Here is a 14,206-nt window from a genome sequence, read left to right on the forward strand (position 1 = left end):
TATCAGTAATAAGGGTTATAGAATGCTGTTGCTAGGCCAAAACTTTAGTATATAGGGTGTTAAGTTTCAAGTTCTTACGGTACTTCGTCAAATATATTGTCCGCCTGGCGTGTGTGTGTCATGCGCAGCATAGCTATAGTCGATTTTAATTAACGGTTATGATTCAGTTCGATGCTGGCTCTCGACTTACCTGGTTGAGGGAAATATTTGGTACGTATTTTCATTAGGAATCGTGCACTGAATATTTACCTGCGATTTTAAGATCAATGTGTTCATAGTCGAAATAAAGTGTTTTACTTAGTTTAGTAACCACATGTGCAATACTAATTTTTACTAATGTTCCCCATTATTTTGTTTGTTTCGCAGAAACCGATTTTAATAAGAAAATACGAAAAAGTCGCTTTTCAAATCCTTCGTAACTAATAAGATGCTACATAGGGAGAGCAGGGGAGGACTAGACTCAAGAGTAATACATACTGGAAGAGAAATAAATGAAACATATGGAACTAAATAACCCAGTGATAATTAAAGAATTGCCATATAATTCAATGTCTTAAAGCAATGCCAGAATGTAATCTAAAATACTTATTATGACTAAAATGCATTAAAAACTGTGACAAGAAATAATCAATCAATTCAAACAAGAAAATTACTTAAATAATCATAATAAGCTTTAATAAACTATAACGCAGGAATAAATAAAGAACCAATAACCGCATTAATTAGCATTATCATGAGGCGGAGAATTAACAGATATGCAAGATTTATCGGAAATACAAAAATAATGACTAACGTAATGTACATGTATTATCTAAGACTGTTCTAATTTAAGAGAGCAGACTTACCAAGGTTTGCAGGCTAAATCAACACACGGAATGCCAGTGCCCAGTGGCTGCGAGTTACTAAAGAACTGAACTGAATTGATTGTGACTGTCGTTAATTTGGCAAAAAATTACTCTGAACCATAAATGTAAATAATTAAATTAAGTTGAACACAGACTGGTTGAGTGATAAAAAGGTTAGATGCCTTCCGGCAACAGTGCACTGCATCAGATTCTTGTCTCATGGAGGAACTGCAACTGCCTGTTCGAACAGCCGACTTCATCGCTTCCTGCTTTTCTTCTTCACTTCTAGAAACTGAGAGGCCACATACAAAGTTTTGTGACGCTATTTTAGATCTAGGTCCCACACCGGAGCTGCTAATTATTGCAGCGATATCCAACCCGTTCGGCGTTCCTGATTTGATTTTTAAACTCATCCACAGAAGGATAGGAAAGACCACAAACCTGATTGTAGGGCAATGCATGCAAAACAAGTCCAATTTCTGAACGGCTGTTCGTTGAAACTGCGCTCAATACCGTACTTTTTTGTTCCGCTTCATAGGTTTATTTTCAGAATAGACACAAACTGGATTTGGAGGCGCATCTTCGAAGAGTAGACTAGTGCCAGAACAGCTGCTTGTTAAAACAGTGGTCCTTATTTCCGCATTAATTTGCTCCTGACATACTCTTTCGCTCCACTGGTAGGGACATTCTAGGTTTTGAGCTGTATTAAACTTAAAACAGTTGTAGGATTCGAATTTTGCTGCCTTCCCGTCCTTTCTAGTATGTTTTTTTTTTATGACTGGCAGGCAGTGTTTGCAAGAGAATGGTTGATGGCAACCCCCTTACTATTCAAATAAAGCCACTTAATATCGGAATAATTTACGGAATCTGCAGCTCGTTAGGACCCCAGTTCCCGTTGTTCATACAATGCGAAGCGTGGCAAAAAACCAGTCCAGGAATTTGTCATCGGGGAATAATCCGATTCCAAGTCAAATTTCTTCAAAATTCAGTCATAATTATTTCTAGTAAACACAACTCTGGTGAAGCTACTAGCGTTATAAATAGCCTCGTCGGTTAGGTATAGCTTCGGCCCCAATTTTTGATGTACGGTCTCCCACTTGATTGGTAAGCTGACGTTGCCGTAGAAATTGTGCCGATAACTGGGATGTGATGGAGCAAACCACAGCGCTTGAAATTTTTTGAGCATACGAAAAAGACTTATTTGGGAATTCCGTATCCGAAAATGATTATCTTATATCGATAACAAGAAGCTTGGAATCCCTTTCGAAAGATTCCCCAAATTAAATAATTTTCGGAGTTTCTGCAATGACATTAAATATGTACATGTACAAATTTTGATTTTATGCATAATATTGATTCTAGTATGTTTTCCAGTGCAAATCATAATTATTGAGTTAATTTTTGCCAAAAATATTCATCGCCAATTTATTGGTTGATTTGATCTTGATGAATTAAAAAAAATGACAAACCGATTGACGGTGACAAACAGAGATTATTTGAGCCTCTTACGCACTAACATATTACAGCGATGAGCTAATGATAGCCTCTGCAAGACTATAAGTTGGCGGGCGGAATTTGCTGTCAACTTGTGAACTTTGTATATTGAACGAAATATTAAATTTCATTATAGTCTTTGAACGCAACGGCATTAAATTTTAGGATAAATTGTAAAAACTTTATTTTTCCCATTACATGACACAATGTTCTCCGGAGACCGAAAAATTAAAAATTTGAGAGATATTCGTTGAAAATTTAACACGGAGATTTTTATGCCCTAATGCTTGGCTTCAAAAATATGTAATGGTTGAAAAAATAGTGTTGTGCTCTAACTGCTTTCAATATTGGTTAATGGATAATGACCGTTGACTATAAATATAAACTGAATAAATCGCTTCAATTGCAACTGCTCATCATTAGGAACTGAGCAATAACATATTGAGTAGTTAAAATGAGCTAAGACCGAAATGCTCAGTTGTCAATGGATATTTATATAGCAAGACCATGAAATTATGGGTAAGAAAAACGGTTAAATAAATCTGTCTTAAATGGGCAATCTATAAACAATTTTGCATTACCTATCACATTAAGTTAGCACCGTATGAGTTGATAGAAAGATTAAAATAATTTAGCTTATCTCCATAAATAAAAAAAAACCGGCAATAGTTTCGAAATCTTGAAATATCTTATGGATTAATGAAAATCCCATTTGCCCCATGTTTTCGTTTCTTAATTTACGCATTCGCGTCCAGTAATCACACGTCTCAAATGCCGCACGTACTTGCTCACGTTTACTGTTGATAGGTCCTGGATCAATTAACTGTCACGGGATAAACATGTAATTCTATTATGCTATGCAACCACAGTTAATTAACAATTGAACTTGTCACTATGAACCGTTGTACTTAGAACACTTGCGCACACTGATAAGACGAAACCTTAGTAGGTCTACTGAAGCAATTGACACATCGACTGCAGGCTACTCTGAAAAATACTCTTGCCATTGACATCGTCGGTTTTGATAAATTCATATCTCATGAGAACCTAAATCAGAGGATCAACTTTCATAAAATTTGATCTCATATCAGCCAAGTGCATCAAATTCCAGAAAATGGTACAACTTCTGTGTGATCTAGGTACTGTGATGTTAATTGGGCAGGGTGGCCCAGTGGTTAAAGTTCAGATTACCAAGATTGGCGCAGAGAGGCGCGGGTTCGATTCCAGCTCTGTGCGCCAGTTTCTGGTCAGAATTGGCAAGGAGGCCGGGTGGTTAAAGCACAGCAGAATTGTAGCAGTGAGTTGCGAGTTTGAGACCGCAAAATACTGTGAATGTTCTGCGATGTTAAGAATCGGCGACAGGCCTACGGCCTACTAAACGCTGAAACCGCTATTATTAATTGTTGGAAGCAACTCAGCGTTGCAAAATTAAGTCATTAAATTTATGGAAAAATATGTCTCTTCTGAAATAAAAGTGAACATTTTTTATGATTAGAAGATAATTTTCAGTAGATTGGATGATAGTGGATTAAATCTTAAATACTTTGAGAATTATCTCTGATGCATTGTGAATATAATAGTTAATCCTGATAGCAAATCCCTAAATACGAGGGTACAGAAAATTGTTGGATAGTAAGTCTGTTTGCGTAACTAATTAATATAAAATTGACAGATCGATTCATGTAAACTTTGCAATCCTGTGCTAAATTCCGGTTAGGATTTTCTTAGTCTATTGTACCGTACCTAGCATCTTATTGAATATGTTTCCTGGGCCCATGCTTTCAAAACTCGCTAAGTGAACGTATGTACTTACGCTCTATTTTCTTGTCTATGATTGGTGGATTTTGCTTGAAAGGCCGTCAATGATAGGCTAATGAACTTACGATCTCTTGAGTTTTTTTGAAAGTATGGCCCCTGATCCTTCGGGCCATTCTGAATATTTCGGATCGGCTAGCAAGTCCGTGGACCAGCGATTACAAAGTTTAGCCTGCGAGTAATTTAGCATTGCATTCAACTAATGTAGAACGTTTTAGAGGTCTCGTCTATACACAGAGAACATCTCACATATTTCCTTCCTGCATTTTATTATTGTTACGCTTGTCTTTACTCGACGTTTTATTTACGCCGTCCAGTCTGTTTTTCCAAGCACTCTAATTTTATAACTACCGGAATAAATTGTAATCTATCCCGCGTCAACTCTCCTTATTACATTATTTCTCTGGGCCTCGCCAACCTTCAAATTTGACTCTGAAAGCTTCCTAAAATTGGTGACCAACGGCCCTAAAAAACATATGAAACCTGACGCGGTCATGGCTGATATAAGCACAATTTGTTAGCACTGAATATTCATGTAGGATAGAGCGTAGTCATGTAGTGATGAAATTCACCGAAAAAGTTATTAATTCACCCAAATTTATCACTCCTCACTCGCTGTGCTACTTCTGTTGATTCTCCACAACCTTATGTGGCAATGAGCCAATTCATGCGGCAATTAATGAGTGTATTACTGTTTTAAGCAATATTAGTGAGTATGCGCTATTTTGCCGAGTGGATTATGGGGATTTGTATAGAATCAGTGATTGATTTTCGCGTGTGTGCCCAGTCCCCGCTCTCATCATTCCAGCTCTGGGGCACTTCAACGGGTCTCCCAGATTTTAAATGTACTGTCAGATAGAATGTCTCCCAAATTAATGAACGCATCTTGATGAAACTTTGCACGTTTTTTCATCAGGAACAAACGATGATGTCAAGGTCGCAAAAATTATTGCGATTTCGCCTTCGTTCGCAACTTATACTCTCGTACAAACCGAAATTCGCAGAGTATAAAATATTTTCTAATCTAAAGAACAGATCAAAACTAAACTTTGAATATAAATTTCTAATTAACTAACGTCGATTTGCAAAAATTTTAAATTTTGGCTTCATTTGCGAGTTATACCAAATTTGAAATCTGGCCGTTGAAAAGCCAAAATTGAAGAATTTTCGCGGTCAAAAATCACCTTTCCAGAAAAAACAGGACAAATATGCGTATTTTTAAAAAATATAATACGTATTTATTAATACATAATTTTCTACAAGCATCATTGATCATCAGCAAATTTTTATATTTCTCGGCGTCCGCAGAGCGTTCTCACTGTATAGTTCGGGTAGAATTGGCTTGCACAGTCGTAGATTGAAGCTCCAGTCTACCTTCTCGATGATATAGTCTTGATAGTTTCATCTGATCCGAGAATAAAGGCAGCCCAGCTATCGTACTACTGGCCTGGTGCAGAAGATTAGTGGCTGCTTCATGGGTCGCTAGCAAGCGGCGGCCAGTAAATTGAATCAAGGTTGAGTTTAACGGACGGTGAGGCGACCAGTAACGGATCATTTAACTTGTCGGGGCCCATTCAATAAATAAATGATATATAAATAAAGCCGTCAGTGGCCCCAGACATTCACTTATAATCGTGTTGCAATATCTATTGCCATTAAGAAGGATTAATACAACTGAATAAATGAACAAACAATAATAATTGAAACAACCTATCAATGAATACCAAACACATAAATAAACAATACAAAACCGTGCGTTTTCATTAGGCCGACAACTATTTTCAATAATGATCGAAGCAAGTTCTAGTATCGGAGCCTTTCTGCACATTTAAAAACGAAAACACCAAATTAGAACTAATGAAATAAATAAACTAATAAACGCAGAAATATAGCACGGATGACATATGATACATGAATAACTATAACTACAAATATGCACTAAAAGATCAATAAAAACTTCACTTAAACACCAGGGCACTGTCAACATTGAAAATAAACACGACTAAAAGAACCACGTACCTCTGTTGTGGAATTGCACAAACGAATGACACGACATAGAGGATTCTTACGCGAGGTCACGTCAGTGGTGACTAAAAACCTAAAATAGAAATTACTAATCTAATATTTACAATAACATACATCATCTAGTATTTACAATAACATTCGTCCCCTTACAACCTGATCAATAAGCGGGAATATAGACCATTTATCGATAGACGATTTATCGTTTGTACCGATAATTGCGTTAATTTCGAAGCCCATTTGTTTCGCACTCATTCTAGACTTCTTCACTCCTTTTGACTATTCATCCATGATAGACAATTACAGATTAGGTAATTTTTTCTTATTATAAATAGATGAATAATTATGTCCCCCCCCCAAAAAAATTAATCATCAACCTGTTTTACATTTATTTCTAACAATTTTTCCCTGGCGTCCACAAATGGATCCATACAGAGCAGCTTAAATGTATTGCCAATTGTCTGAGAAATAAATTTGATCGCTTAGAAGTTAATTTGGCCTGCCCAACAGTATTTTCGAGCCTTGAACTTATGGCATTTGACAGTAAAGAAAAAATATCTAGCAGTCTCGAACAACACATCTGGCTTCCGAAATGATGCGCTGATGACGAACCAAACACCAGCTGCTGCTGCAGCGGCAGTCAGGAAAGGCCCACCCCATCAGTTCTGCTTCTGTGGTGGAGCTGCAACTCGAGCTGGATATCCTCGTATACTTCTTTCATATATTGGCCATGCATATTCTGACTATTCATCTTTTCTCATTTCATATCCTGTCTAAAAAGAAATAAATGAATAAGAAGAAGAACATGAAAACGGGAAAATTGGAGATGAATAAGAATAAGAAGAAGATGGATAAGAAGATGAGATAACAAGATGAACTGCGATCATAAGATGAATTGAGTTCATAAGATGAATTGAGATAATCAGATGAATTGAGATCATCAGACGATTTGAGATCAAAAGATGAATTCGGATCATGATTTCTGAAAATGGGGATATTTATCTCTCTGGAAACCGATTTCCTTAGGCCGATTTCGGTAGCGCTACGAGTACTCTGGAAGACCGCATCTATCTTCTCCTCGCACTCAGCCACAGTCCATTGGTAGGGACACACAAGGTTTTGAGCTGCGTTGAACTTCAAGCATTTATTTCCTTGAACTTTTGATTCTGGTCCGTAAGTCCTAGCATTTCTTACGCGAGTGTTTGCCTCACTGTGGTTGTTGGCGACCTGCCTACAGTTCAAGTAAAGCCACCTGGCATCGGCATCATTAACTTCGATCGCGATTTCCAGAACGTGAGGGCCATTGCGAACTTTGTTCATACAGTGCGACACATAAATAAAACCAGGCCGACACTTTTGCAGAGGCGAATGAAGTACATTCAAATCAACTTTCCTGAACCTACCGTCATAATTTTTTTTAGTTAACAAGACCCGAGTACAACTTCTCGAGTTAAAAACTGCCTGGTCGATGAAGTAGAGGTTTGGTCCGAGTTTCTGTTGCACGGTCTCCCACCTGACGGTGAAGCTGACGTTGCCAAAGAAATTGTGATCGGAGCTTGAGCGCGATGGAGCGAACCACAATACCTGAAAATTCGATATGTGTATGCAGATTTGGCGAAGAAAATAAATGAGACAATAATCCAAAAGATGTGCTGTACAAAACGCTGTTATTTGGGTGTACAGAAATCTCAGTCAGGGAATTAGGCAGATTAATCTGAATTCATCTTCGTACCAGTTTTTAACATAAATTTATTGAGTTCTTTAAAGTAAAGAAGCCGAAATGCAACGTCATATAAAGTTACAGTAACAAATCGAAATAGAGACACAGAAAATCTTGAAGAAATGTAAAAGATATGTGTGACGTACTTTTTGACACCGGAGTTTCGTTCGGCCGTTGGTGACCCGTTGCGGCACCAGCATTCCCTTTTGAACGGCTTCCTGGAAGTCATCGAAGTGAACGCATCGGCTAATTTCATCGAGATAAGCATACGTCGGATTGACTAGAGGCTTTACTGCTTGAAAAACTGTCCCACTGTCCATTTCGTTTAGACGGTTCAAACTTTCAACAGCTCAGTATTGTCGGATGTTTGACAATTATAATGAAATATTAATCTGTTTGAAGGCAAAAGATTGAATTAGATAAAATATGTTGAGTTAATGAGATAATATTCTACTACGTACTACACTAATTTGAACTTTATATTTTGACACGACACAACTTGCCAAAGACAGCCTCCGAACGAAAGAATCAATCAAGTCTATATTAAAATTAAAAAAATTAACTCCAATTCATTTTGATAGGCACGAAGGTAAACACATTTATCGACTATAGAGACGGAAACATCCAAACGCCGTAACGGCATTACAACAAGGCCACTTAGATCGTCACAGCACCCATGTTGCTCCTCACCCATGGTTTTCAATAGAAACGATTTATTTTTACGAACACTGTACAGTAATTTTTTAGCGATACGGAATTAGCTTCGTAGCTATAATGATGTAATAGAAACCTACATTTACCAGTCTACAAATCGTTGTTCTGACCAGAATTATTCGGTTTTATTGAAGAGCTGCGAGATAGGAGATGAACCTATTGTATGGAAACTGATTTGTCATTGTCGATATATGTACTTGTTTCACACATTTATAATCCGACAAGAGAAAGTTGCTCGCTGAACGGCACTAACTGGACCAAAATTTATGTACAAAAACTCACTGCGTGCATGTAACATGTACGAGACTACATGGAAGTTTGAACAAATTTTTACCGATTTTGGTTTTGTACATCGGCGACTTAAACTTTTCTCAAAAAGTTAAGGTTCCATCATATAGATAATTAGAAATCCAAAAATGTTTGGATGTCATCGCGGAAAATAGTTGAGAATAGTGAATCGAGTACCAGTTACGCCACTCAAAAGTCACTACACAAGCATTTAGTTTGTCCAGTTGGTGAGCGTCTCACTAGTGTTCAGAGCTACTTCACAGTTTTTCATTTTCACCGTGTCCTTAAGTTGAAACTTGTTAATCGAGATATAATTTTACTAACGATCGATTTGAAAAATAACATCACCCTATAACACCGTACTTATGATAAACAAGAACAGTACTGCGATTGGCAACGATGCCTTATGCTGGCGCACCCATCGCTGGTTAACAGCCGGCCTTGACGCTGAAGTTGCTGGAATTGCCGTTTGCGCGTTTGTGATATTTTGTTTGTGATAACAGTGAAGGATATTTTAAGAATAGTGTCCTTGTGAACATCCTTCAAAATATGAATAAGTGTTCACGACCACTTGGGGAATTAAATTTCAAAACTGTGGCTCCTCGATTGAAACTTCGACTAATTTCAAAATGCTACCTGAGCAATAATTATCGATTTATTCCTTGAAAGTTGAGACAACTGAACCTTCCAGATCTATAAACTTAAAAACTACTTGCTATAAATCAGGTATCCATGTTACATAATTTTTATATGATAATAAAGAACTCATCTATGATCCGCTACAAAAATTAATATGAGATGAGCTGCGGTGCTCACAAACGAGGTGTCGCATCTTTCTTTTTGTATGTGCTTCTTTCCAATTATATCGTTGGTATCTGTCGTTGACAGCCTTTCTACTTAGCAACAAGCTTCTTGAGGAATGGATGTACAACTCCTGGAATAAGCTTTTTGTATCTAATCAATCAGACCACACTTTGATAATGCACCTTTATTTTGGGGAATCGACATCAAATGCCGATTGTAACATGAATTGTGATTAACGTGTGATTAACTATTCAATGGAAGGACTTGATACATCGGAGCAAACTTTGGTGTCGTTTATAAAATAAAACACGATGAATATAAAATTGACTTAATAGTGCAAATGCGTTCACATATTAGACTAAAGTTAAAGTCTTGCCGAATATTGGATAAAAAAGGGCATGTGAACGAATCATGCCACAATGTGTTCTTCAGTTAGTACGACCTGCAGTATACTGTATAGGCTGAATTTGGTCAATTGGAAGTATTGAGTTGTCTCTTTGTTGCTTCCTGCGGAAAATAACGCCCAGGAATATTCGGTATCAAGGCCTGTATCATTCTTCAATATTGGGGAGGTGCTATCCGCAACACTTGAATGATCAGTTGAAGATTCTGGCGCATCCGAATTCTGATTAGTAGTATCCGGCATAAATAATGGTTGAGCAGTGACTGAAGGAGGGCTTCGTGCCTGACTCCGCGGAGATTTTCTGTTTCAATTTGTATTATGCGAAATGGAACATAGGCTGTATTGTGATGTCAGTGCAAATCGGAGCTTAAAGTTTGATGGATGAAGGACTTGAATTGCTGTTCGTTGGGACAACGAAAGTCTATTCCGTCCCGAGTTGCTTCTCACTTTCTTCCACAGTGAGAAGCGAAAGGCCTTGATCATTGTTTTGAAAATCTGTAACAAATACTGATCCGACCGAGCAAAGACAACTGTTGTTCCTGTAGTGTTCACAGCTTGAATTGCTTCTCACTTGCAAGAGAAAGTGAAGGGTCACAAGCATAATTTTGAAGCGCTACATCAGGTACTGGCGGCATTCCGGAAGAGCTGCTTGTGGGAACGATTCTCAATGCATTTTCTGTCGTTTTCACTAGCTAAGACTTCGCAGTCGTTGCCAGGTTTACAATGCACGTACAACAACAAAATGGAAAGAGCTACTGGACGAAGTAAAGAACGTATGTTAATGTATCAGTGAACAGTGACGACGTACTCGACTCCGGAATTTCGCTCGGCCGTTGGTGATGCCTTGCGTCACTAGCATTTCCTTCAGAACGGCTTCCTTGGAGTCATCGAAATGAATTGACTAGTGGCTTTACTGCTTGGAGAATAGTCCCACTATCCCTTTCATTCGAACGCTTCACACTACTGAGAATTGTGGGATGGTTGAAAATTCCAACATAAACTTCATCTACTTGGAGGCAAGTGATATAAATCGTGAGGGATATTAATGCCAGAGATAAAATTCTTGTGCAAACTTTTTTTTCAATATAAGATTTTTTATTCAACGAAACCAATCGGACACGGACCGAAAAAAAATAAACTAAAAATAATGAATGCAAATAACAGAAAAGAGTTGCTCATGTCAACAATCAATTCAAAGTAAAAAATATGAGCTCAAATTCATTGCGGCAAGTGAGAAGGTAACAATGTAAGAGATATGGACTAAAGACAAGAACCCCCGCTAATCATTACCCAAAAGCCACAAAAAATATAACTCAGTACTAACTGAAGTGAGTGACAGAGAGCGCATTTTCTCGTCGACGAAAACTTGAGGTCTCGGACGGACGGACAGACGGACAGACAGACGGACATGGCGAGCACAATAGTGCATTTTTTCCATAAATGAGAAAATGCGCTAAAAAGCCACAAGTCGCCACAGCACTTATGACTTATGTATGTCGCCGGCCTTCAATAGAAACAATCAATTTTTTGGACAAACCCAGCCTGAACCATCATTTTATTGCGCGATCGATTTGAAACAGCTGCTTAGTTCTAATGTTGTAATTGAACTGTAGTTCTGACCACTGGCAAGTATTATTCAGTTTTTATTGAGCGGCGAGTTAACCTATTAACCCAATATCTGCAGAGTGACGAATCAAGAGTCATCGACGGGTGTACTTGTTCCACGCATTTAGAACCCGACAAGGGAAAATCACACGCTGAGTGGGAGTAACAGGTCATAAACTTATATTGAATAAAAGTCTCACTATATTTTGGGGACTAAAAGACTATCAACATGTAGCCTGAAGAAGGTTAGGAGACTAGCAACAACAAGTCGCCTGAAGTAGAGACAACGAAGTTGTACATTTCTTGAATATATTGGGGATCTCAACTAATAACTGTCTGGCCTGCTGATATTATAATAAGTTATGGAGAGAGTGAACCAAGTCGCAGTTTCGTCAGCCAGAAACTCTCAATGACTCAAAGTTAGTCCAGCTGGTGAGCGTCGCACAAGTGTTCTGAGCAGCGAGCTCTCTCATTGTTTTATTTTCGACGTAAATTTTGTTGAAAGTTCGTTATCCAGAAGCATTTTATTTAATGACCTAATTCTACGATTTCACGCAACATAACCCTATTACACCGTGCTTATGATAAACGAGATCAATTGTTCGCTATTCTGATTCTGGCATTGATTATGAAACACAGAACCGGTTTGCGATGTACTGACAGTGACGCTGGCCCACTCATCACATCACTGCTACTGAGTGCGCGGCCAACTTGAACTGATGATGTTGCAACAATGGCCGATTACCCGTTTGTAACGCGTCTAACATCATTTTGCTAGAGACATTAATTAAACTAGGAATGATATAACATACTATGTTCTGAATGCAGAGGAATATCGATATTTCTACAATATTTATACGATTGATTCGTACCTCACGGTAGACCTCTATATATATACCCAGTATAAATTGAATCCTTGTGCAAAAAGATGTGGTTCTAACAAATTTATTCAATATTATAGAATTTTGGCTCAAACTTCTCAAACATTGCATTTTTCACATGTTGCAGATCATTCGCTTATTTATTTTATTTAAGTTATTACGAAGAGCGCCACGTAGTTCGTAGTGCTAGAAAACAAGCTCTCCGTAACGAAAAACGTCACAAAAAACTTTTGATATAGGAGACATTTAAAAATTTTACACAGTGGGCTGCAATGGGGGACGCTTTGATAGGTTATAAAATTTGATCCATTTGTTGCCTATAACCAAGTATTGGCTAAATAAAGTTATTGAGCATTCGTTCGTTAACACCTTTGTTGCTGAAAATCCTTAGGACCGTGTTCATTAAAAGTATAATCAATCTAATAAAATCGTCAAAGCAATGGGTAACAACACCCATGAATTAATCCAAAAGTTATCCATTTAAAATTTAATCATGCCACAATATTAAAAAATGATCGAGACTTAGCACAATCTAAATGTTCTACTTTATGACTGAATGACCGCCTGAAGGGGTTTACTTAAGCTCTGTTGCCTTGTTTCTTGCTATGGCAAATAAAGTCCTGGAAGACTTTTAACAGAGACCGCTTATCGTTATTCATCAATGGTGTGATGCCATTTACATTGAAGAAATGGTCGGTTGAGTCTGTTGGGACATTGGAATGACAGAGTTCCTGGAATTGTGACTCCGAGAGAAAGTCGCATTTTGACGGCCAAAATCTGTGGCGGACTGGCAGGGTTTCTGGGTCGCAATTTGCATTTTCAGTAACATTTTATAAAACGCTTTAAGGACGAGATCGCGTACGATAGTATAGTTTAAATCGTGGAATACATAAATTGAAGAGAAGAATTTGTAAGTATGTCTATTTGATTAGGCCGATGTGAGCATCCATCAATAAATTGAATAAGTGTCAGAGTTCAAGACCACTTTATTATTAAGTTTCAACTGTTCGGCCGTACGATTAAAACTTCAAGTGATTTTAAAATGTCACGTCTGCAATAATTTGTCAATTTTTAAATAATAATTTGACAATTTTTTCCTAGCTGTTAGCTTTAACGGAATAATTCATTTTCAAAAGTAGACAATCATCTCGTTTAATTCACCTTAAAATTTTGAACTACTCGTTACAAATCAGGTATCCATGCTACAGCGCGCGTATCCATGGATCAGGTATCCATGCTACAGCATAGAGAACACGATCTTGGTCGTCAACAAGAATTAATTTGAGATAAACTGCTGTTAATTGCTCTGATCAAAGCGCCAGATGCCTAGGGAAGCTGGTGCTTGAAAATTACCAAGAATTACCAAGCAGATAAACAGCCGTGCTCAGTACCACAGCGAGGTTGCGCACCCAACTATTTTTTTGTGCTTCATTGCAGCATACAACTGTTTTTTGTGTTTTATTGCAGTTATGTAGTTTATCGTTTACACGTCCTCACTCAGAAACAACATTGTAGAGAGATCTATGTACCACTCCTCCTTTAAACTTCAAAAATTGACTACAAACTTACAACAATGCACCTCTGTTTCGGAGATACTCTTGCATCGTAAAATACA

At 37.7% G+C, this 14,206-nt stretch overlaps 1 protein-coding gene across 2 annotated transcripts; it reads right to left on the bottom strand.

Moving 5' to 3' along the window:
* Nucleotides 1–6,531: 6,531 nt before the first annotated feature.
* LOC108665557 lies at nt 6,532–8,286 on the bottom strand. Of its 2 annotated transcripts, none has more exons than XM_047881194.1 (2): nt 8,046–8,286; nt 6,532–7,760 (listed from the first exon to the last, which is right to left on the bottom strand). In XM_047881194.1, exons 1-2 carry the CDS (start codon nt 8,214–8,216, stop codon nt 6,939–6,941), a joined length of 993 nt encoding a protein of 330 aa, XP_047737150.1. In that variant the 5' UTR covers nt 8,217–8,286; the 3' UTR covers nt 6,532–6,938. The 2 variants fall into 2 exon arrangements, with proteins under 2 accessions (XP_047737150.1, XP_018007812.1); XM_018152323.2 differs by having other exon boundaries at nt 8,043–8,286.
* Nucleotides 8,287–14,206: the final 5,920 nt, after the last annotated feature.

Source organism: Hyalella azteca, unplaced genomic scaffold, assembly GCF_000764305.2.
Source record: "Hyalella azteca isolate HAZT.00-mixed unplaced genomic scaffold, Hazt_2.0.2 contig7278, whole genome shotgun sequence".
NCBI classification, from domain to species: Eukaryota; Metazoa; Arthropoda; class Malacostraca; order Amphipoda; family Hyalellidae; genus Hyalella; species Hyalella azteca.